This window comes from Spermophilus citellus (genome assembly GCF_964194105.1).
Source record: "Spermophilus citellus genome assembly, chromosome: 16".
Lineage (NCBI taxonomy): Eukaryota > Metazoa > Chordata > Mammalia > Rodentia > Sciuridae > Spermophilus > Spermophilus citellus.
In genome coordinates, this window is record NC_138196.1 from 80599646 (window position 1) to 80623064 (window position 23419).

At 45.7% G+C, this 23419-nt stretch overlaps 1 protein-coding gene across 2 annotated transcripts in view; it reads left to right on the forward strand.

Annotated features, from left to right (window-relative positions):
• Window positions 1–23419, forward strand: part of MSRA (methionine sulfoxide reductase A) — a 334877-nt gene that overhangs the window by 220590 nt on the left and 90868 nt on the right. Inside the window, exon 4 of one of the 2 annotated variants that reach the window (XM_081269244.1) lies at window positions 10375–10479. The exons of the other annotated variant lie outside the window; for it this stretch is intronic. Within the exon in view, the coding sequence (XP_081125370.1) occupies window positions 10375–10479 (105 nt within the window). The remainder of the gene's footprint in view (window positions 1–10374; window positions 10480–23419) is intronic. 2 annotated transcript variants of the gene reach the window in all.

The following is a 23419-nucleotide window of genomic DNA, read 5'->3' on the forward strand; positions in this document are numbered from 1 at the left end:
TAGACCCGTGCTTCTCAACTTTACAAAAGGAGCAACTCTCAGACATTTCTTCCTTGTGTCCGTCAGCCCCCTTTCATTAAATTTTAACATCACAGATGTCACTATCTGTCAGTTTATGTACTGTGACCCTTCAGAGGGCCACAACTATTTTAACATACAAGACATTTTTGTCCCTTAAGAACCAATTTTTGCCCTTTTGGACGTGACAGCACCATCCCTGAGAATACCTGGGTTAGACTATAGTGGACTGAATTGCTCGAATCAGCTTGTTTGATCCTGTGAAGATTTTCTGAAGAGCTTCTTTGACATTTACAGAGTCAGTTATAAACTTATTGTGCCTTGGTTGCTTGTGTGGTTGACATGCTTTTGAGATAAAACTGGTAGATATTTTTTTTTCGGGGGGAATCGTTTGGTACAAATTCAGTGGAACTTTTTGGTATTGAATAGGCAGGCAGAACCAAGACGTTTTTCAAACCACCAACAATATTTCCACGTGCAGCTAAGTTGTGAATAAATCGAAAGGCTTGGCCCTTAATTCTGTTCTTCTCAAAAATATTTAGACCAACCAAGTAATTGCATTTATATTAATGGATTTAGATGTCTATGTAAGGCACAGCCATTCCTCCTGGATGGCCCTTCTGCACCACTCCTGTGTGGCATATTTGTAAGCACTGTGCCATCAAGGTGGGAGAATATGCAGCTACCACATCGACTTAAAAAGCAGCTGTTATGTGGTTTAGGTACAGAATGAATAGGCAGTTTTCATTATCCTGGATGACTTGAGGGAGCTCTCCTGGGTGCAGCAGGCAGCCTTGATGTTGGTAATGGTGGGCTCAATAAGGTGCTTTTCTCATCGGTGTTAGTAAGGGTTGAGAATGTTTTTGATGAATATGAAAAGACATCAGACTTGGCTTTAAGGACTTCTGTTATCACGATTTCAGGGGTTCTCAACTGTCTTCTAAGTTGGAATGAGACTTTTAGGAAAAAACTGACCCCTGATGGCTCACCCAGGGAAGCCCACCTGAGAGCAGTCGTGCTGTTCTGGTGTGTCAACGCAGACCCCACCTCCCTGACGGTGTCTGGCTGTTGGTCATGAAGTTCCATTATGGGTGGCTTACCTTGGTGTATGGTACTAGTAACACATACTTAGACACTAGTGATGAGGGACAGTCCTAATCACTACAGGAAGTCCCCAAAGTGCTCTCCCTTATCCACCAGTGGATCACTACCATGCTCTGAGATCAGTAGAATTCCTGCTTTACATAGGAGCACCTTATGACTAAGAGAGGTAAAGTGGATTCTCTGGCAATTTGTGCCCTCAAATTTATGTCTTCTGACTATAGGTCAGTGTCCACTGAACTGCCCCACAGTGCCCTGAGACTTGAGCCTTCTCGAGAGCCACAGTGGAGGAGTGAATAGACTCCAAGAGGCACAAGTTGGACCCAGCGTATAAGGCAGATTTGACTCCAAAAGGCAGAAGTTCCCAGCGGGTGAGAGAGTCCAACAGTGGCATGCACTACTTTGTGAAGTGGTATGAGCCCTGTCCAGAAATGGTCATCTGCTTGTCTCAGTGGGGTGGAAGACGACAAAGCATTTAGCTAGGTGCCCTTTTGGGACACAGAGAATTCTGAGATTTTTGTTTAAAAAAAATCGTCTTGAGTTTTCTCTGCCTCGTATTTCAAGCACCAAGATTCACAGCTTTCATTCCCAGATGTGCATCAGAAGTGCCCACAGAGTTGGTGAGAGTGCACACACCCGGGCCTGGCCCCAGATCTGCTGTATCAGAATTCCAGTGGGGATGGAGGGGTGGGTGTGAAAGTCCATCTCAAAACATTCCACAACCAATTCTAAGGCATAGAGTTGTAAAACACTCTTGTCCCGTGGCCCCCTGATAGGGTACCCACGGGCCTCGCTTCAGACGTGGTGGTGTAAGTCAGTAGCCTCAAGGAGACACTTTCTCAGTGTGCAGTACCTTGGCCATTAGGTAAAACTGTACTTGTTCCCTCGGCATCGAGGTTACTGCCGTCTGTACTGGGCAGGTTGGTTTGGCTGACATCTCGTCCTGCCTGCCTGGGTCATAGTAGGGCGAGGGCAGGGGCTAGTCTGGAAGACAGACGTCAATCAGCCCCCACCCATGGATCCTTCATGTGTTTCACATCCTGGAAATAATGGTTCAACGGGGTGAAGACCAGCCTCTATCATCAGCAGGCTGCTTGCCAGCGGGCTGCTCATTCCTATGCTAGTTACCAATCTTTACCTGCTAGTTACCTTGGTAGCACTGGGAACCTTTCCTGGCACCAAGAATCAATAGTTACATTTGACTGCTTTCTTGAGGAATTTTCTTGATCGAGTGTTCGACTGTGTCTATAGCCCTTCTCTGAGAGAATATCCACTGAGTGATCCATCCGTATAAAACATACACCAGTGGGTTCTCAGCTCCCCAGCATGTCTCCCCATGGTGGACCAAAAGAAAAAAAATTACAATTGCTCACATAGTGTTTTTCCTACTTTTCACTGAATAGGATGCTTTTTAAAGCTTACATTTCTCGTCGGACACTTTAAGTGACTGATGAGACAAAAGAAAAAAGGCCAAGATAAAATGACAGTATAGACACTCCTCAAATCCTATAATGAACTCCACAGGGCATCCAATTTTGATGTATTAGGGGTTTTTTTTATAATGAGTACATTGTTGGAAATCACATTTTCCATCTGCTGGAGCTGGAGATGACACTGAGCTGACGTCTTACCTCTTTGTAGTTAATTAGCAAGAGGAAAGTAGTGTTTTGGATCTTCTATGGGAAGGGGAATTCTATTCACCCACCCGCTCCCTCTTCCTTCAGACACCTGGATCTTTTTGTGTGCTCTTTGATTTGGTTTAGCGGTTTGGATGAGTCTGGTTGGCAGGGAAAAGATGAGGGGCGTTGAAAAGTGGTTATTATTTAATGAAAAAATAGTCGACGGTAACTCACTTCTCCCCTCTGTCTGGCCTGTAGGATAAATAAACTAGATCAGGTCGTTTTATGTGAAAGAGCAGTTCCTTCCCTGAATGGGCAGCACCCATGGGACAAGAGATGTTTGTTGTCACCACAATGACTTTCGTCATCATCCCCGACACTTGGCCTGTGTGTGTAATTTTGTAGGCATTCAGTGAGTTTTTGTAGATCCATGAATAACTAAAACACCCCTTTGGCCACACAGTGAACGGATGTCACGGCCTTCGCTGTGTCTCCGGGTGGTGGCTATGCCTGTCTTAGGGTGCACTGCGAGGTCTATGTGGACTTCAGAGGCGAGGGGCAGAGGGGCAGAGCACTGTGTGCATGCCTGATTCCACTGGGGTCTGGTCCTCAGGCAGGTGAGTGGGCTGGGGTCCACATGGGGGTCAGGACCCTGTCCAGATGAAAGCTGAGTGAGCGGTGAGAAGATCAGTTAATGCGTCCTCCCCTTCTGGTGTTTTTATTAACAGCCTATTGTATGCTCAGTCCTGGGGACAGCAGAGAAGAGCTGCCTTTCTCCAGGTCTCACTGGGCAGGAGACTAAGCAGGTGCTTGGAACAGCCAGCATTCAAGTTTTCCCTGCAGAGAGCTTATCCCGGGAAGGATCAGGGAGGCTGAGCCTGGGGTTGGAAGAAAACCTCTTTGCTTGAATCCCCTTTGTGTGCCAGGTTCAGGACGCTGCCTAGCACCATCTCGGGTCCTCACAGCCACCTTGTGAGTGACCTCGAGGATGTGACTCCATTGAGGACCCCAACTCTAAGCAAAGTCAGTCCCATCGAGTCACATGGACTGTGTTTCCTCTGGCATCTGTCTTTTCTGAAGGTTCCAGGCTCAGAAGGCTTCCTGGAGGAGGGGGACTGGAGGGTCCCCGGGAGTAGGTTGGGTCTGGACTGCAGTTGGCTGGAGAGAGGCTCGTGGGCTGTGGGCTTTGGGAGCGGGGGTGCAGGTAGACAGGAGCCTGGGTCAGGGAGGGTGTGGGGACCCAAGGCAGAGATGGTGCCAGTGCTGGAGGGTCCTGACGCCCCAGGCGGAGGCCAGGTGTGGGAGAGGCAGCAGGTCCTGGAGCATAGTGGACTCTCGTTCTGGTCACCTCAGTTGCTCTTGGGCTCTTCGCCTCAGCTCTCCTAGCTGTGAGGTGATAACATTCCTCTTGGCCGTCTCTTGGGTGGCTGTGTGTGGATCGAAACACACCTGCATCTGAGGCAGGGGCTGGGCTTCCTGCTTCTCCTGACCGTAGCTGGCAGCACAGGGATGGGCCACTGAGGAACCCTCACAGTAAGGGACACAAGGGCCCCACCCGCAGCAGAGAGCCGGAGCCTGGCCCCTGACCCTCCCCTGAAGTTCCCACCTGGTCCCACATTCAACTCACTGGGGTGCCCCGCCCTCTCCTCCATCCACCCTGGTTTCTCCATCCATAAGGGCCCTGTTCCTCTGGCTGTCTCTGATGTCCTGATATGCATGTGACCTGCCCAGAGTCACCTAGGGCTATCTGCTCTTTGTGTCCCTGCGTTCCTCAAGTCCAGGCTCCCTTACTTAATATTTGTTTCACTTTAAATAGATTTCCTTTACTTCTGTGTCTCAATTTCCTCTTCCAAAAATTGAGAATAATATTAGCTGTCCCAGGATGTTTGTGGGTCCACTGGATCCATGCACGTCAGGAGCCTAGAACAACGCATGGTGCTTAGAGAATGCCCAGGGTGGCTATCTGCACTACTACTCCTGGGGACCAGTCTCCTCCTCCTCCCTCCCCTTTTCTCCTGCCTTCCCCTCTGCTCCCTCTCCGCCCCTCCTTGTCCTTTCCCCTCTCCAGCCTTCCTTCCCGTCTCCTCCTGAGGCCTTGGGGGCTCCCCATGCTCCTGACCTTGCAGACAGTATGCACTGGGATGCCAGGGTACAGAGCTGAGGGTTGACCCCTTAAGAAGTCCGTGGGCTGTCTTAGTCAGTGGTTTCCAACTGGCACCACTTCTAAGAATCACCTGGGGAATCCAGCAAGCCTACAGATTCCCAGACTGCAAACATGATGAGCTCTAGAAGTGGTAGTGATCCATTTTAACAGTGCTGCTAATAAAGAGCTAATGTTGAGTGAGCTGGGCATGGTGGTGCATGCCTATAATCCCAGTGACTCTGTGGGCTGAGGCAGGAGGATTGCAAGTTCAAAGTCAGCCTCAGCAATTTAGTGAGAACCTGTTTCAAAGTGAGAAATAAAAAGGAGCAGGCCTTGGCATAATTCCTAGTACCAAAAAAAAAAAAAAAAAAAAAAAATTTAAAGCAAATGTTGGTGGAGTTCTTGTGTGTGTGAAGCCTCATGCTGCTCTCCATACTTCCCATGGATAATTTACATTTGTTTGTTTGTTTGTTTGTTAGTTGTGGGTGAATATTTATTTATTTATTTGTATGTGGTGCTGAGAATCAAACCCAGTGCCTCACATATGCTAGGCAAGCGCTCTCCCACTGAGCCACAACCCCAGCACTCCCATGGATTATTGAACTCAGGATCAAAACAGTTCTCTGTGGTAAGTACCACTAACGTCCCCATTTACCGATAAGGAAGTCAGGAAGTCAAAGCCCAGAGACGAGCTTTGCCAAGGCCACACAGCTGCCAAGTAGCCAGGATGCCCACCTGGGCACAGGACTCCTGAACTGAGCTCCTAGACACGTCAGGGTGGCGCCTGGCAGCCTGTGCCTACAGCTCAGCTGGGTCTCTCCTAGGATACTTTGTCTTGGAAGGAATGGCCCCTCCGCCAGCCTCTGTACCTTTCACCTTCCTGGGGATCTGTGGGGTCAGGCGCAGAGCAAGGTGCTCAGAGAGGGCACTCCTGCTTTCCCATCTTTCCTTTTAAGATATTTTGGAACCGCAGTGCGAAGGCACCTGGGCTGCTGCTGTGGATGTTAACGGGTGTGTTTGCCCGTCACATCTATCATGCTATTTGCACGATGTAATGTGAAGACGCGGCTCGAAATATTTTTAAGATATGGCCTTTTATCTCTGGAAGCACCAGACAGTATTTGCAGATTGGCCTCTGGAATGAAATGAGCCTGTCACGTTGGCTGGCTCCTGCGAAGCGCGGGCATTTCCATAAGTGGTTCCGAGTCCCTTAATCCTTTTGATCATTTGCACTGTGTATTTTTACACAGGTTCTTTTACTTTGGAGAAATAAAGTAAAGAGACTTAAAGGTGAGTTTGGCAAGGGCATCTCTGTACTGTTTGTCAATGCAAATGGACCTTGAATTTGAATGATCGTGGTTTCTCTTAAACAACCAGGCATCTTTAAACCTTTCCACAAATAGTGTCTGCATCTGTGTCTGTGGGGATCGTGTCTGCAAGTGTTGGCTGGTGAGCAGTAAACTTTTCTGACCCCATATTGCTGTTGCAAAAGAAGAGCCTAATCCTGCAAAATATTTTTGACAGCCTGGGTATCAGCTACCACCCAGCTGTGATTTCTCATCAGAGCCACTGCTGTGTGACGTCTGCTTGCTCTTAGTGACTCCAGTTTTCTCTGTTCTGAAGGGGCTTGGGGTCATAGAGTGGGCCCAAGCTTCTCTTAGCTTGAAACCTAGTTGGATTGTGGCTGTGTCTACCACTTACCAGCTGTGTGATATTGTATGAGAAAACTTGTGGACAGAACTGTTTCCTCATCTGTACGATGGGACCATGTCTTTCTTGCACACTTGCAAACAGTTCATGTCCCCCACTTCAAAACAGCATTATTCATGGCAGCTGAAAGGTGGAGGCACCCCACATGTGTCTTGATGGGTGAGTGGATGGGTAACATGTGGCGCGTGCACACACATACCCACACTGAAATACCAGGAAGGAAATTCTGACATCTGGATGAACCTTGAGGACATCACAACAAATGAAATAAGCCTGTCACAAAAAGACAAATACCCTATGATTCCACTTTATATGGAGATACCTGAAGCAGACAAATTCATGGAGAAAGAAAGTAGGATGGGGGTGCCAGGGCTGGGAGAGGGGAGGAGCATTGGTGTTGAATGGGTGTGGTTTTGTAGGATGAGAAGCTCCTGAGGTGGCTGGTGTTTGCTGGACCATGAATGTATTGAACCCCACTGAGCTGTGCACTTAAAAATGGCTCAGTCTTATGTGGCTAATGTTATGTTATATATGCTTTATCACAGTAGAGGAAACTTGCTGTGAGCGCAAAGTGGCACCAAGTAGGCCGAGTGCCTGCCAGGCTGTTGGTGTTCTAGGACTAGCAGCTTTGCCTGCGGTGAGCACTCTGGGTTTTGATAGTTACTGCATTTCATCTTGCGGCTGTTACATGAAGCATTTCTCTCCTTGGACTTCTGTGTTTCTTACAGTCTTCCATCTTTGTGAGAATGGTGGTCTGAATGAGAGTCCTCAGATATCTTTTCCCTCCTTTGGGGTTGTACCTTTGAGGTGTCCTGGATGGTTCATCAAGATGAATGCACACCTTTGTGGCTCGTGCCATGTGTGCTGGGGGCTTTCCCATAGGGCATGGGGACTTTTCCCTGTCACTGGACAGAAAGGGCCCTGGTTCCACTGTGGCCTCAACAATGGCAGCATGCTGTACAAATGGTGATCGATAAGAGGTGCTATGCTAGTGTTTTCATATGCACCTGTTTGCTCTTATCTGATCTGAAGATGTTGAGCATTTCGCATGTCTTGATTTACATTTATCTCTTCCTATATGAATAGTCTGCTTATAGCTTTTGCTTATATTTCTAGTGTGGCTTCAATGCTTTTCATACCAAATACATGTGTCATATTTACAACATACTTTTACCATTTTTAATATTCAGAATTTTCATGCTTATGAAGTTAAATCATTCAACACTTCAAATGATAAAATAAGATTTTAAAGTAGATCAAAAGTGGTTTACATAACATGATTATCACACCTGCTGAATGTTCTTCCTAGACTCTCTCCTGTCATTTTTTTTTTCTGCTCTGTCAACATAGAATCTGTTTCGATGCTAACTTAAATGACTAAAGTATTTTAATTAAAATTATATGGAATGACCAACTAATAATAAAACATCAATATAATGACCAATTATAACTCAATGTAAATAGGGCATGGCAAAAATTAGAGCAGAGAAGGAATGAAATTTGCTAATAAACATGAAACTTATTTTTAACTCACTAATAATTAAATTCATTATAACTGAAACAATAGAATACTGACTTCTAGCTATAAATTGCAAAGGTCTAAAACCATTTAACAACGAGCGAATCTGGCCCTTAAATATGCTGCTAATGGGAAAGAAAATTGGGTCGACTTTACTGAAAAGCAGTTTGTAACTAGCCATCAAGAAATTTTAAAACGTTTATAAACTCTGATTTAGAAATTCCATTTATATAACTGTGGCTTTCGGCAGCTTTAGAAGCGTGGAAAAATACTTACATTCAGGGATAAAAATAGGATTCAGTCTGAATGCCCAATGACAGGGAATGATTGACTAAGTAACCGGACAGCCATCTGATGGAGTGTTATGTAGTCATTCTAAGTGGTGTTTTCTGAAAATTTCAGTGGCATGGGGAAATACTCTCAGTACACCGGTAAGTGAGAAGCCTGCTATCACGATACAGTCGTAGAAACTGCACGTGGGTGTGCTTGCGCATGTGCATTTGGATGCCTTCAGAAAGGGACGCATAAGAAGAGTTTATAGTGCTTATGTTGCATGAATACAGGCGGGTTTTATTTTATATTTGTGTGCTTCTGCCATATTTTCTAAGCTTTATCTCACTTGCAATTATTGCATCTACAATCAGAAAGAAATTTTATATTAAAAAAGTTAAAGATAATTGGTAGATTTCTTTCCTTTCCTGAACTTATGTTCCCAATGCGCACCTTGCTTTTGCTCTCCTGGGATGTGCTGAGTAGAACTCTGGACAAGAAGTCAGAGGGTGTTTTATTTAGGTTATGGCACAAAATTCACTGGCTCTGTGACCTCAGGCCAATTGACCTTACTTGATTCTCAGCTTTCCGGTTTGTGGAATGGGAATTTCTACCTTCTCCTCTGCTGGCATCAGATGGTTATGAGAACGAAAGAGGAAAAACCAGCATAGGAAAACACCAGCAAACTATGGCGCAGTTTGGGTGTCCCCAGGCCACCCTCGTGCCTGACAGTCTGCTGGAGGGACCATTGGAGCTCACTGAAAGCTGTTCCACTTGCACTTATGATTTATCACAGGGAACGAGCTCAGCTCAAAATCAGCTGCAGAGGTGGGGGCAGTGTCTGGAGGGTTCCCTGGCCTTGCCTTCTGGTCTCCTCTCCTGTGGAGTCTGCACGTGTTAACCTCCCGGCATCCATGTCTGACAGTGTGCAGAGAGCATGGCACACCAGAGAGACTTGCCGAAGCTTTGGTGTGCAGAGATTTGACTGTGGCTCCACTGTGCCCCATGGCTCACCTCCGGCCCCAGCTTGACTGATGACATGTCATCCACAGCCCCCACCCTGCTTCACATGGCTGCTCCTCCGCCCATCCTCAGAGCTGGAGTGGCCAGCCCCATTCCTGTCTTCTATCAGAGGGGACATAAGTTATCTCCCAGTAGCCAAGGGCTAAGGCCAGACCTCTGTTTGGACAAAGTCAAGTTCTTCATTACACATGAGGTGACTGAAAAGAGACAGAAAAGGAATATAAATACAGAGATGCTGACAGCAGGGAGGGTCTGTTTTTCACCAAGTTCTAAGGCTGTGCAGTAGGAGGGACGTGAACTCCCTGTTGTGAATGGTTCCTCACTCCCCGATCCCTGGAACCTCCAGACTGGCTTTGAGAATGAGCCTGCACATGGGCCCTGAGACATTTGCTGCAGTCACTGTTGACCAGAGAGGCCTGAGTCATTGTTCCCGTGTGTTTGAACCTGGTCCTTGCCCCCGTGTCAGCAGTACAGCAGACACAGCTCTCCACTAGCCAACTCATCTACGTGAAGCGTTCTCGGCCTGCGGTCACGGGTTTCTCCGCGGCACCACCCTGCTCCGTCGGGCAGCTGGGCTTACTGTGTATACAACATGGGGCAAGGTAAAATAAGCAGGCTCGTTCCCCTCTGCAGGGTTCCAGTCTTGACTGTTATGTCAGGTTGGGTCATAGGATTTCATCAGAGTGAGATTAGAAAAATGAAAATCCAAGTTCATTTCTCATGGACTTAATAGGAGAGCACAATGGAGAAGCCACCGCCCCAGGAAGCTCACTGGAGTGCAGCCGCGTGCTCCCATGGGAAAAGAGCCAGCACAGAGGCTCAGGATGAGGCAGCTCAAGTCCACTCGTGCTTCTGCCCCTCCTTCAGAGGGAATCATTTCAGCTTCTGTCTGTTGGTTTCTTGAGAACAAATAATTTGCAATAAATTGATGTTGTCAGTAAATTTTGATTGTACATTCTGTTTCTTTCAAGAAAAAACTGGCCACGCAGAAGTCGTCCGGGTTGTGTACCAGCCGGAACACATCAGCTTTGAGGAACTGCTCAAGGTCTTCTGGGAGAATCACGACCCGACCCAAGGTAGAGTGATGAGTGAGCCAGTATTTAATTATCTTACTAATTACAGCTGGGATAATTAGTGTTTGAGCTGCATGGAAGAGATGAACCTTGAAATCACACAGGAGCTCAAGAATATGATTGCAGACATTTATTGACGGAGAAGAGGAGGGGCTGGGGAGAAAAAGGGTGAGAGAATAAAGGCGCAGCCACATTCGGCGCCCCTCCCCCCTTACAGCTGTCAGGGGTGGGAAAATTCCCACAGAGAAAGATGCCAGACAATGGAGATCCGTTCACCTTTGATTATTGCATTATTCCTCCTTAATGCAGTCTTTTGTCTACAAAATTAAAGTGTCTTTCCGCAGCTCCAAAGTTTTCCTGATTTATGCTTCCTTTATTTCTCCGAGTTCAGCCTTCCTCATCTTTTGACGTTATCAGGTTTGTTCTCTAAGCAAACGTCTGGGGTGATTACAGAAAGAAGAATGTGAAGGTAAAATGCTGTATTCAGTAGGTCTGCAATGCTTGGGTTATTTAAGTATTTCATTTGTCTTCCTTAGAATTTGTTGTGTGGAAATATTAATATATATTTAGACTATAAACAACAGTGGCCAGAAATTTTATTTGAATGCACACACAAATGGAAAATCCCGTGTTGGCAAATATTGTAATGTTCAACAAAGAAGCAATTTCCAGATTGCGCCCTCAGCCTCCCCAGTGCTGCTTTGCCAGACAGAAGTCTGTCTCCCCAACAAACCACTTCCTTTGGGGTCAGGGGTTTGTGCTGTGGCTGGGCCACGTTCACTGTTTCCCAATGAGTCCATAAGCTGTTTCCAACCATGCACTGCACTTGAGGTAGAATCTTCATAAGATCCCAGCAGCACAGGTTGGTAGGTTCTCAGTGCTGCTTCTGAGAACCATCTAGTGCCAGGGTGATCTGCCAGAGGGCAAAGGTCACAGCAAAGGCCATGCAGGGAGTGATAGCTCCAGCCAGGTCAGATGGGTCTGGGATGCAGGCAGATCCACCAGGTGGCTCAAGGCCCTAGGTTTGGGCTAGGAAGGAGGCCGGGCAGGTCATCATGACAGTGTTCTTTGTTTGACATGGTGGTGGGTCCCTGGTGGGACAAGGATGAGGTGTGAGGCAGGGTAGACTGAGGACTTCAGTCGGAAGGGGCAGATGAGACCCCAGTTTGGACCACTGGACTCTCATAGCACACACAAAAGGTAGGCCTGAGGGATTGGGCTCTGACTGTTGGGTGTCATAGTAGTGTGGCAATGGCCAAGGACTCATGCTGGTAAGCCTTCCATCAGACACAGCAGACATTCAGCCATTCCGCTGGCAGACCCCTGGATCTGAGAGATTCTGAGAGCTCCAAAATTATCAGTGGATACTCACTGGGATTCCAGAGAAGGCTGAAGCCCTGGGGGAGCCGGGTTCCTGCAGGTCAAGTCCATGTCCCAGGACCTGGCCTACTGTAATGAAGCCTGTCATCGACTTCTCTGCCCTTGTCCCTTTTACCCTCTTTCCTACTTTGATTATGTCTTTGTCAGGACCAGCAGGTAACAGATTGCTAGTCCTGGCCCCTGAACCTTGGGGAGAATTCTACCTTAACCAGAAGCTCAAAGAACCTCCTGTTCTCCCGCTCCACATATCACCTTGGCCTGAACTTGCCCAGTCTTCATCCGACCACCACTTTGAAGATCTTGCTTGCTGTCTGTATTCATTTATGGGGGCCATCGTAACAAAGTGCCACAGATGGGGTGGCTTCAACAATAGATATTTATTCTCACTGTTCTGGAGACTAGAAATCCAAGGTCAAGCGGAAGCAGGTTTTATTTCTCCTGAGGCCTCTCTCTTTAGCTTACAGATGGCCATCCTTTCTCAGTGTCCTCATGTGGCCTTTCCTCTGTGTGTCTCTCTGCTTAATCTCTTTTTATAAGGACACCAGTCATTGAATTAGGGCCTACTCTAATGATCTTGATTTACCTTACTTACCTCTTTAAACACGTTATCAAACTACAAATACAGTCCCATTCTGTGGTGCTAACATTCAGGACTTGACACATGGACTTGAGGGATTGAGCCCATAAGGTGATCTAGTGATGTAGTGGCTTTATTTGGAGCTTCATCCACAGACTCGTAAGTGGGGAGATTCTAGTGGTCATCTGGCTGAATGTCACAGCCTTGACCTCAGTGCTCCCACATTATTATCATAACTGCTTCCTGGGTAGCCAGCATGGTAGGCCACAACAGTCATCTTTCTGTGTCTGGTAAGGCTCCTCATGACCCTTCTGGAGACAGGCTGGGTGTCGCTGGTCCAAGGGGTGGGTTCATGACTGGTCTGGCCAATCACAGTACATTTTCCTGTTGACAACAGTCCTGGGCTTGTGACCCAAGCAGGGCCAATTAGCGTCCTTCCCTGTATGAGAAGGAACAACATTTTCCTTTGCTGAGGTGCCAAGGCAGAGGTGCTCTGGGCGTGGGAAGAACCTGCCTACAGGAGAAGTAGGGAAAATGAGCAGAGGCACTGAGAGACGAGAGGACCCTCCGGGAGGCGCCGTGACCCTGAGAAGGAGAGGTCCTTCCCACAGCCCGCCGTGACTCTTGGAGCTCACCTGGTGGCTTTCCAGGCTACCAGAGCTCCCATGATGTGCTCCCTGGTTGTTTTTCTTTAGCTAGGTTTTTAAATTACTGTTGCTTGCAATAACAAAAATCTGAATTCACCCATTCATCCACCTTAATTACTGTGTTCATTATACTGGTAACTAGATAACCTTTTTCATCTGGGTTTATATATCAGAAGCATAAACTATCACTTCACATGTGGAGTAGGGACACTAAAAATGATACTTCAAGACCTGTTGGTGGTTTGATTAGAGATTTCCTTGGTAATTCAGAATTTAGAATTAGGGTTTAGGATTTAGGCAGTGTGGCCTGAAAAACATAGCAATGTCTCTGATCTGCTGTAAAAGAGTCACTAATAAAGGGCATTCATTTTACGTCCTGCTGCTAGATGGTGCTAAACCACCAAGTGGTCTGGAATATGCAGGAGAAGCTTGGTTAATGCACAGGGAAGAATCCTACCCATCTCCCCGCAAAAAAAAAAAAAAAAACAGTGAAGTTTAGTTTAGTGTACTGAGATAGGTAGATAATATAAGACTGTAGGTGAAAATATTAAGAAAAAAAATCATTAAAAGCAAAACAACAACAACAACACAAACCATAAGTCAGAACTCTCGAGCCAACGACTTTAATATTCCCCAGGAATCCTGAAGGTCCAAAATATGTAGTCTCATGTCACTTTTCAGAATTTGAAACTTACTCCCTGAAGGATGCACAGGCAGCAGGAGAGGCTGGCTGTGAATGAACTTGGCCAGCCATGTCACATTCCCCAGTGAAAAGAGAGCCACCAACAGAGTGGATGAGGGTAGTGAAAGGTCGTAACTGATCACTCAACAGCAGGTTGGATTTGGGCTACTCTAATCTGTGAAGCAAACCCACTTGGGTTTCTTTCCAGAAATGAGAATAAGCAATTCCTAAAACCCCTTGAGGAATGCTCCTACCGTTGTCAGAATTGTTTATCAGCACAGAGACAGAACCCCAGCAAAAGCTGAGAAGGCCTTGACCTTTGCTGTGGAGATGTGCCCGGGAGGTGCGTGATCCTCCACAGGAATATGACTCAAGAGAAATTTATTTTAATTAGCATATTGGAAGACTTTAGTGCCTTATTGATAAAGTAATTAAGCATTTGAAGGGGACACTTAAATTTTTGGTTACAATTTTTTGCATTTTGTGGGAGAAGCAGTATCCTAGAGAAGCAGTATACTGCAATGACATTTGCAAATGTGGGGATTCTAGGTAATGTCAAGTGTCTGACTATAGCAAAATCAGCAGGAGGCTAACCTTAAAGCCCCCCTTCCATTAAATCAGATCTTCTTGGTATAGACTAAACAAAAGTCTGCATGTTCTTCACTGCTACAAGGCCCTGAATCAGCTGTCACTGTGACTGCCCTGTGGGTAGGAAAAAGTCTCAGACCTAACCTGCCATTTTGAAGGGAGTGAAGCCAGTAGGAGGGAGAATGGGAAATGCAGGTATCATAAGATACAGGTGGAGCAGAGACCTGTCATTCATAGCCACTGTGGATGAGTTCAGAGAGTCCCACCGAAGGGGTTAGCTTCAGGTGCAGCAGAAGACCTGACAGCATTATTTTACGTTTGCTCAGTGAATAAAATAGTATTTTACCTTAATTGGCCAGTTACTACAAAACCTGAGCTTTTGCCAAAACATCAAATACCACCATCAGAGCCCACACATTCTGTGCTGGCTTTCCCCCATCTTGCTCATGGGACAAATAGAGTTCCCTGTGCTTCCGGAGCATGTGCATTCCTGGCCACTTAGTCACCAGACTCCTGCAGTCTCCAGTAACACAGCAGAGCCTGAGATTTAAGAGATTTGGGTTCTCATCTGTAAAAAGAGCTAATGATACCTTTACACCCACTTCACGGGCTGTCCTAAGAACTAAGTAAGTAATGTGAAAATGCTGGTCCCATGCAAATGCCGGAGAGTGTGGTTGTTTTTCTCAGTACAACAAGACCATGTCGCCAGAGTTTAGAATTCACTCCTATATTCACATTGCCCTTGATTTCTTTCTGTGGGAATTATCACACCCTCCAACTACTAAGAGTGTGACTACTCTACTCGCAGAGGTTCTTCAGCCCCTTGTGCTGGTTGGAGGAGTGGCCTTGTTGGCGCTGTGGTTCTGTGATGCTGCTGAGCAGCTGCTGGTGGGCCTGGGGGACCCTTCCTCAGAGCTCCTGAGGTTTACTGCTCCCCTTGTCTGCAGCCTTCTACCTGCCATGCCCTGTGCACAGGTGACACAGTTTGGCCCTCCAGTTCCTGCACAGGATACGGGGCACAGACCATGTGCCTCAGCCTAAGCTACAGGACACAAAGCATAGACTTCAGCTTTGGCTGACTTCACACCATAAATTTGACTTCTCAATTAAAAACCATTCTGTGCCCCTCAATCCTGGGCCGAGGATGGAGGCATTTATTAAATACCTTATGGGCCAGTCTTAGGGATGGGTGTTGTACACTTCTCATTCCATTGAATCTTGATCATAGACCTATGAAGTAGCATCCTTGTCGTCACCTAACAGAAGAGAATTGAGGGCCCAAGGACTCGGTCTTGCTTGATATGGATGGGCCCCTACTCTGTCTGGAGCTCATGTCTGTTTTCTTCCCTGATTCTGGAGGGTGCGGGCTGCCTGACCCGGAGGAACTTTTCAATGGACAATCATGTTGGCGGGGGCCCAGGTGGTGGTAACTGTGCCTTTAGTGTCTTTTCTCAAGCAAATAAAGTAAATAGCAAGCATGAATTTAATTCTGCTCCATGTTGAACGCCTCGCCACACCTCCCGCAGCTCTGGGAGAGGACAGTGCTCCCACACATGCATCCCAGCCTCCAGGCACGCCTGCTCACGGTGTGGATCTGAGAGCCTCCTGGGGCAGCTGCAAGCCAGGAGCACTCAGGTCGCTGCTTTGGGAGCAATGGCCTGTCAGCAGAGGCCTCTGGCTGAGACTGCTTGTGGACTCAGTGTGGGTTTCCCACTTGGGTAGTTTGGGAATTCTAGCTGGATGTGCAGCCTCCCGGGAAGACTCAAGTTCCCAGACTCCTCAGAGCCGAGAATGGCATGTGTCAAAATTGCGACTCCTGGAGCATTCACAAAGTGCCACTGCTGGGTTCCTTGAGGAAGGGCATCCTCCTCCTCTTCTTCCCTTCCCAGGGGCAGGTATGGCTGCAGTGCTGAACCACTGTGGACCGTAGGGACCAAGGAGCTGAGACAGAAGGATCCAGAGTCACCACCTCAGGCTGGACTGTACAGGCAAGAATCATCCTGTTCAAACTACTGTTATTTTCACTCAGTTTAGGCCTCTTTGCCTGTCCTTTTCTCCAGCAGCTAAAGCCACGTTCTAACCAACACAGCCTCCAACTCTAAAGCCTGAATTAAAACACTCCCTTGATTACATGTCTTTAGCCAAACCTCTGATGAGAGTATAGACCCAGGTTAGCAAAGCTGTAGTGGTGAGGCAGGCTGGCCACACCCCTGCCCAGTGGCCACCTGTCGTTTCTCCCTTGGCCCTTAGCCACCAGCCTCCAGGGACCTCTTGACCAGACCACTCTGCCTGCTTTAAGCCCTTTGCTGGCCGCCCAGTTTCTTTGGGACAGTTTATTGACTCTGCAGCTTGGCTGGATTAACTGAGGCACCTCACCCTCCAACCTGCGCTCAAGCCAGGTGCCTGCCTCTTGCTCACCTCACCTCTTACTGGGGCCTTTGCTGGTTCCATTCCTAAAAGGCTCATGTGCCTTCCTGCCTGGGGTCTGGGGCTACTGCTCAGTCTGCCCACAGATCTTGATGGGACCTGCCCACTCTGTCCTCTAGGCCTCAGGATGTCCAGTCCTCACTGAGGTCTCCCCCCACACCCTGGTTAAAGCCCGCTCCCTGTCCCCACCCCCAAGTGGCTCTCTACGTTGTGCTCCCTGTCATTGGTCGTTGGCGGTTTACTGGTTTGTTTTTCGTTGAGCTGACCCTTTCTCATGGAAAGAGTGAATGGAGCTGTTTCTGTGCCTGTAAAGAGCTCCTGCCCCGGAAGTTGTCAGGATGCAGGAGGGATGCAGGGTGTAGCCTGGAGCAGGGTACCTGGCCTAGCATAAGCACCTGGCAGGTACGCCTTCCCTCAGCATCCGTGGGCATTAGGTCCAGGACTCCATGAACACCACAGTCTGCAGATGCTCAAGTCCGTCGTAGAACCGCATAGTGTTTGCATATAACCTACACAATCTCCTGTATATTTTAAATCATCTCTAGATTACTTGTAATTCCTAATGCAATGTAAATGCTATGTAAATCACTGTTGTACTGTGTGTTCAGGGAATCACAACAAGGAGAAAAGTCTGTGCGTGTTCAGTTCAGACACATTGTTTCTCCGATAATTTCTGACAACGGAGGCTGAATCAAGGGTGCCCGGCGGCAGACCCGGAGAGCTGACTGTCCAGCTGCCAGCCCCTTGCCACCTGTGGAAGAGCCCTCTTACCGGGCCTCTGTGTCTCATTCCTCCTTGAATCCCAACTCTCCTCAACTTTCTCCGTTTCATTTCCCCAGCTTGCGCTCTGAGACTCCAGGTAGTTTCCTGTCCCTGGTCCGTGCCCTTGATCCTCCTCAGCTGCTCCCTGCTTTCCCTCTGGCCCCTGCTACCGTCTTCCACAGTGAGCCAGGGTTGTCCTAGGAAATCTTGGTCTGCCTGCCCAGTGGGATGCCCCGTCCTAGCTGGTGGGCTTCAGGCAGCCCCAGAGCACACATCCTGGCCAGCTGCCTCAGCCTCTGATCTGTGGGTGGGGGACTTGCGGCTCCTCAGCCCATGCTTGGAGCTAGAGACCCCGAGGGCTCTTTTCCAACCAGTTCTTCTGGACCCCACATGCCCCACTCCCACCAGCTCACCAGGAAGCCCTGCTGTAGGTGGGCTGTTCCCAGTGGGTCCCAGAGAGTGAGGCAGGTCGGTCTCTTCCATCTCTGGCAGGTTTGCCCCACATCTTCTTTCCAGGTGCGTGGTGGAGCAGCGAGCCCCCTGTGCTGTCTGCTGGGAAACATTAATTAGAAGGAGAAAAATCCTGTTTTCCTTCTGTTTCCCATCAAGTGGGCAATTAAGTGCTGGTGTTCATATATTTGAACTTGCCAAATTAATATCTGAACTTCGTTGTGCTGACCCTTTTAAGTTAGTTTTTTTAAATAAGTCACCAGTTTTGAAGGACTATCCTTTTTTTAGACTATGTACAAGGAATCCATCATCTGCAAATAATTAGACAGTGGGAATTATATTGTATTGCTGATGAGCAGATGTGCATGCTTAGAGTGGAGGCACAGCTGCACACATATAAAATGCAAAAAATGGCCCAAACCCAGCATTATGAATTCTGAAAGGGATTGCATTCTTTTAAGAATTTCAGAAACAGAGAAAACTGAAACAAAGAATTTAACTGATATTTTCTTTATTAATTGTTCCTTCAGTCACACTTCTCCTTGCATGACATTATCACGCATGTCCGTGCTCTCTCTGCACTTCCTAATCCCTCTTCCATCTCATGCTGTACAGCCATGTTTAATGTTTTCCATTGCTTTCTAATGTCATAAGGGTCTCCAAATTGGATCAGACCCTTCCTGGGTATCATTTCTGTGCTTAGTTGCTTACATCACATGATCCCATTTGAGCCTCACAGTAACCTGAGAACCTAAGACCCATTTTAGGGAAGAACAAACTGGCCCAGAGAGGTGAAATGACTTGGCACAGCCAGCTAGTACATTAGGTGGTAGAGCAGGAATTTGGACCTAAGGGCTCCGTTCTAAGCCCATGTTCTTTCCATTGGCTGACATAAAGCTCTGCATTGTTATGCAGGGCAAGCAGGGAGCAGAAAGCATGACTGACTCCCTGTGATTGGAAACAGCAGCACATTATCCAATGGTCATGAACTCCTGTGGTGTCCATTACAGTTTTATAAATCTTGTTAAAGATTAGCAAGATGACGAAGTTCAAATAAGGAGCCTTTTGAAAACTTTTGGCCTGGAAGAATTGCAAATATTTTAGACTGTAATGGTTAGGTCATTTCGAATTTGAATAAATTGCACTTCAGCAATAGAAAATGAAGTCGGAGGAATTACTATACTTCACATTAAAGTCCTAAATTAGATAAGAGAAAATCAGAGCTGATAACATTCATAGGAACTAGAATTTCTAGGCTTCAGTAATGGCAGGCTAGGTCACTCAGAGCAATTTACTCACTGAAAGCAATTTAAGATGTTGGAAAAATATTAAAAACATTGAAAGCATCACATCAAAGAGCTGACGGAGTTATATGGAATTGTTAGCTCAAAATGGGAGAAAACACAGGAACCCACCCAGGTAAACAGACACTTTGAGGGACCAGTGTTCCCAGGGAATTTTCTGGTCACAAAAATAATGTGAATTTTGTGAGTCTTATTAAGAATACTGAGGATGTGACAGACACAATTAGAGCCCTTGACCTGAGGGATATATGTAAAACACTACCCAGAACTTGGGAATATACTAACTCCTGAATCATACATGGAATGTATGATTCAAGGGGCTTAAAAATCATGTAGATTATGTTTCTCTTATCATCATACAACTATGCTAGAGATCAGTAACAAAAAATATCTAGAAAATCACCTTATGTTAGGAAATTTAAAAATTTCTAAATATATTTATCAAAGAGAAATCATGAAGGAATTTAAAAAATATTTTTAATGAAACGATGATTAATACTACATATCAAAATTAACAGGATATAGTTAAAAGAATTGTTAGAGGGAAACTAAAACCCTCAAATTCATCTGTGGGAATTTAGAGGAAAGGCTGAGCTAAGCATCCATCTCAAGAACTGAGAAAATCAACAAAAAAGCAAACACAGTGAAAAAGAAAGAAAGAGTATGGAGCAGAAATCAATGAAATGGAAAGCACACCAGCAGAATAGAGGTCACAAAGCCAAGAGCTGGTGTTTCAAAATGGCTACAAAATCAGGATAACTTGTTAGGCTGATCAAGGAGAGAGTGTCAGGGTACAAATACCCAGTCGCCAAAATGAAAAATGGGCCGTCACTACAGATGCTCCAGGACATCAGGAGCAACTTTATGTCACTAAATTTGAGAAATTAGATAGAATAAATTCTTTAAATCATAGATTAATGAAACTGAATATACCTATGATCATTAAAGAAATTTAACCAGTATTTGAAAAGCTTCTCATAAAGAAACCACTGAGTTCAGATGGCTCGGTGAGTTCTACAGCATTTAGGGAATAACTGCAGTCTTCCACAGTGTCTTCCAGAGATTCAAGAGAGATACAGTTCACCTTATGGCCCTAGCATAAGCTTGATACCAAAACCTGAAGATATAAGGAAAGAGATTATAGGATGGCCTTATTTATGCACTTATATGCAGAAATACTAAACAATTAACAAGCTAAGTTTAAAAGAAATTTTTAGAAGAATCTAAAAATCATGGCATTGGTTTAGTATTGGCAGCTGAAAGATTCAGTGATGGTCTCATTTGTAGTTTGTGAACATCTCAATCCTCTCCAGATTTTTTAATTAATATATAAGAAAATAATATGTCATGACTAAATTGTTCCAATTGAAATAAAGCATGATTTAGCATTTCAGTATTAATCCACGTAATTAATCACATTAGCAGATTAAAAGAAAAAAATATAAGATTATCTAAATAGATGCAGAAAAGATAACACAATTCCAGCATTCAAATGATAAAATCGGGTAAAACATGACTTTCTTAAACCATGTGTGTACACAAACCTACTGCAAGTGTTGTACCACTTACATAGTGAAACACTGAGAAACCATTCCAACTTTTAATCTGCACTGTGCCGAGGTCCCAGCTTGTACAGCAAGTCAAGGAAAGAAGCAAAATGTATAATGACTGGAAAAAAAAAAATCTACCTTTCTCCCACTGCGTGTTTGTTTCCTGTCCTCTCTTGTAGTGGCCAGGTGCTGGGTTCTGCCAATGGGGTGAGGCAGAAATAATACAAGCTGCTTCCAGGCGTGTCCCATAAGAGCCTCCAGCCTGACCTTTGAGCTTGGAATGTGGGTGCCAAGGGAGGCAGATTTGAGGAGCGACAGGCTAAGATGCTGAAGGTCCGGCTGCCTAGGCTGAAGAGCTCACTAACAGAAAGGAGTTACCAGCTTCTACTCACTGGGTTTGCAAGACCAAGAAATAAACTTCCATTAAGTTCAGCCCTGGGAATTTCAGCATTTACTTATTTACCAGGCATCGGTCCTTGAATTGGAATGCCACCAAAAAAATCTTAAGAATGGCATTGGCTTCGTGATTGGCAGTTGGAACCTCCAGGGATGGGTCTCACTTATGGTTCGTGAACGTATCAATTCTCCCCAAATTGCTTTATAAGTTCAGTGCAGACTCAAATGATATCTCAACAGTTCTGTTGTTCTTTGTGTGGATTTTAGTGTTTATATGGAAATACAAATGTCCCGGAAAAGCAAAGACATTATTTCATAAGATGGAGGGCTTAGTCTTCCGGATGTCATGGCTGGTTATAAAGCTACAGTGGCTAGGACATTGTGAATCTGATGAGGGGATGGGTGACCAATCAGCACAGTAGAACAGAATTCAGAAACTTATCCACACGTACATGTCCATAGACAGTTGACAGTTGGTATTTCCTAGGGAAGTAGAACTTTATGATCAATAGTGCTGATTTTCTTAAGGAATTGGAAAAAATTCACACCATACACAAAAATCCATTCCAGGTAAGTGAACAGCAAAGGTACAGAACTTCAAGGAACGGTACCATCATGACTTTGGGCCTGGGAAGCATTTCCTACACAAGGCACAAAAAGCAGTAAGCACAAAGGGAGAATACTTAATCAGTTCACCTATGTTAAAATCACAACTGTGGTCCATCAAAAAACACTGTAAAGAAAAAGCCAACAACACAAAGATCACATTTGATGAAACATTAATATCTGGAATATATTTTAAAAAAGATTTTAAAAACTATGCAATACATTTTTTAAAAAGATGCCTAGATAGGAAAGTGGGAAAAGTACTGAATAGTCCTTTTCAAGTGAATAAATATATGATATGATAAATTATGATACTGTTAATCAGGAAAGCGCAACTCTGGATGTAATAGACGTTACAGCAGAAGTAACACCCTGGGAGGGAGGGCCATATGTAAAGGACAGTGGAGAAGAAAGAAGGAAGGAACCTGAGTCCCTGGGTGACCATGGAGCCACCCTACTACCTCATTAGAATCTCCCTTATTTTAAATGAAAAATAGATATGAGTCTGCCTTGTGTAAGTCACTGTTGTTTTCCATTTCTGGGTGCATTCCAAAGTGGCCTGGTGAGGCCGGACAACAAAGATATCACCAGCGAGGACACTGTGAAGGGGACTTTCATGTTTCTATTTCTTTCCTGCCCAGACTGTTAAAGAAGAAATGAATGGACTGGTTTTCCTTCTTCATACACTTGCGAACTTATGTCTATAATGTATACTTGCTGATTTTGATTTGTGCTTACCCAGAATCTATTCTTTCACACTTTCATTGTGTGGCTTAAAATGCAATTTTACCAAAAAAAAAATTTAAAAAAGAAGAAGAAGAAGAAGAAGAAAGAAAGAAAGAAAGAAAGAAAGAAAGAAAGAAAGAAAGAAAGAAAGAAAAGAAAAAGATAAAAACAGACATAGGAAATTTTGTGTTCTTTGGTGGAAATCTCCATGCTCTTGAAATCGGGGGTAAAAGACAATTGAACCACAGTGGCGCCCACCAAAATCAGTGGCTACACACAAAAATAAGAGTGCTAATGAGCTGAGACTCTTCCAGGGCAGCAGGGCCCTCTGATGCTTTCACTTCCTTCTAGTCACTTTATTGAAAATGAAGACTTGGCAGTTGATGACATCCAAAGTCATGGCCACTCACATAGTGGTGGGCTCAACCAGGGCAGTTTTGTGCCCCAGAGACACCTTTGCTTGTCGCAGCGGGATGGGTGCTGGTGTTCGGGCACCGTGGCTAGAGCCTTCTGATGCAGCCACGTGTGTTGGGGGCAGCCCACGGAAAAGAACCCTTGCTTTGTATTTCAGCAGTTTAGTTGTCCAACAATGTAATTAAAACACCTGCATCTTACTTAGAGAATATTGATTGATTTCTTGTTTTTTCCCTCTGTCTTGAAAGTAGCCCAAGTGCACTTAGCTCCTCCAAATGACCTCGTGAACCCTTGCTCTTATCATCTCCTGGTGGACCAAAGGTGGCTTCGCAAGACTCACATGGAGTCCACATTGAAATGTGAACCTGAGGTGTTTTGATTCAAAAATTCAGGAACTGAACATATTTATATTGTAAATCCAATGGATTGTTTAG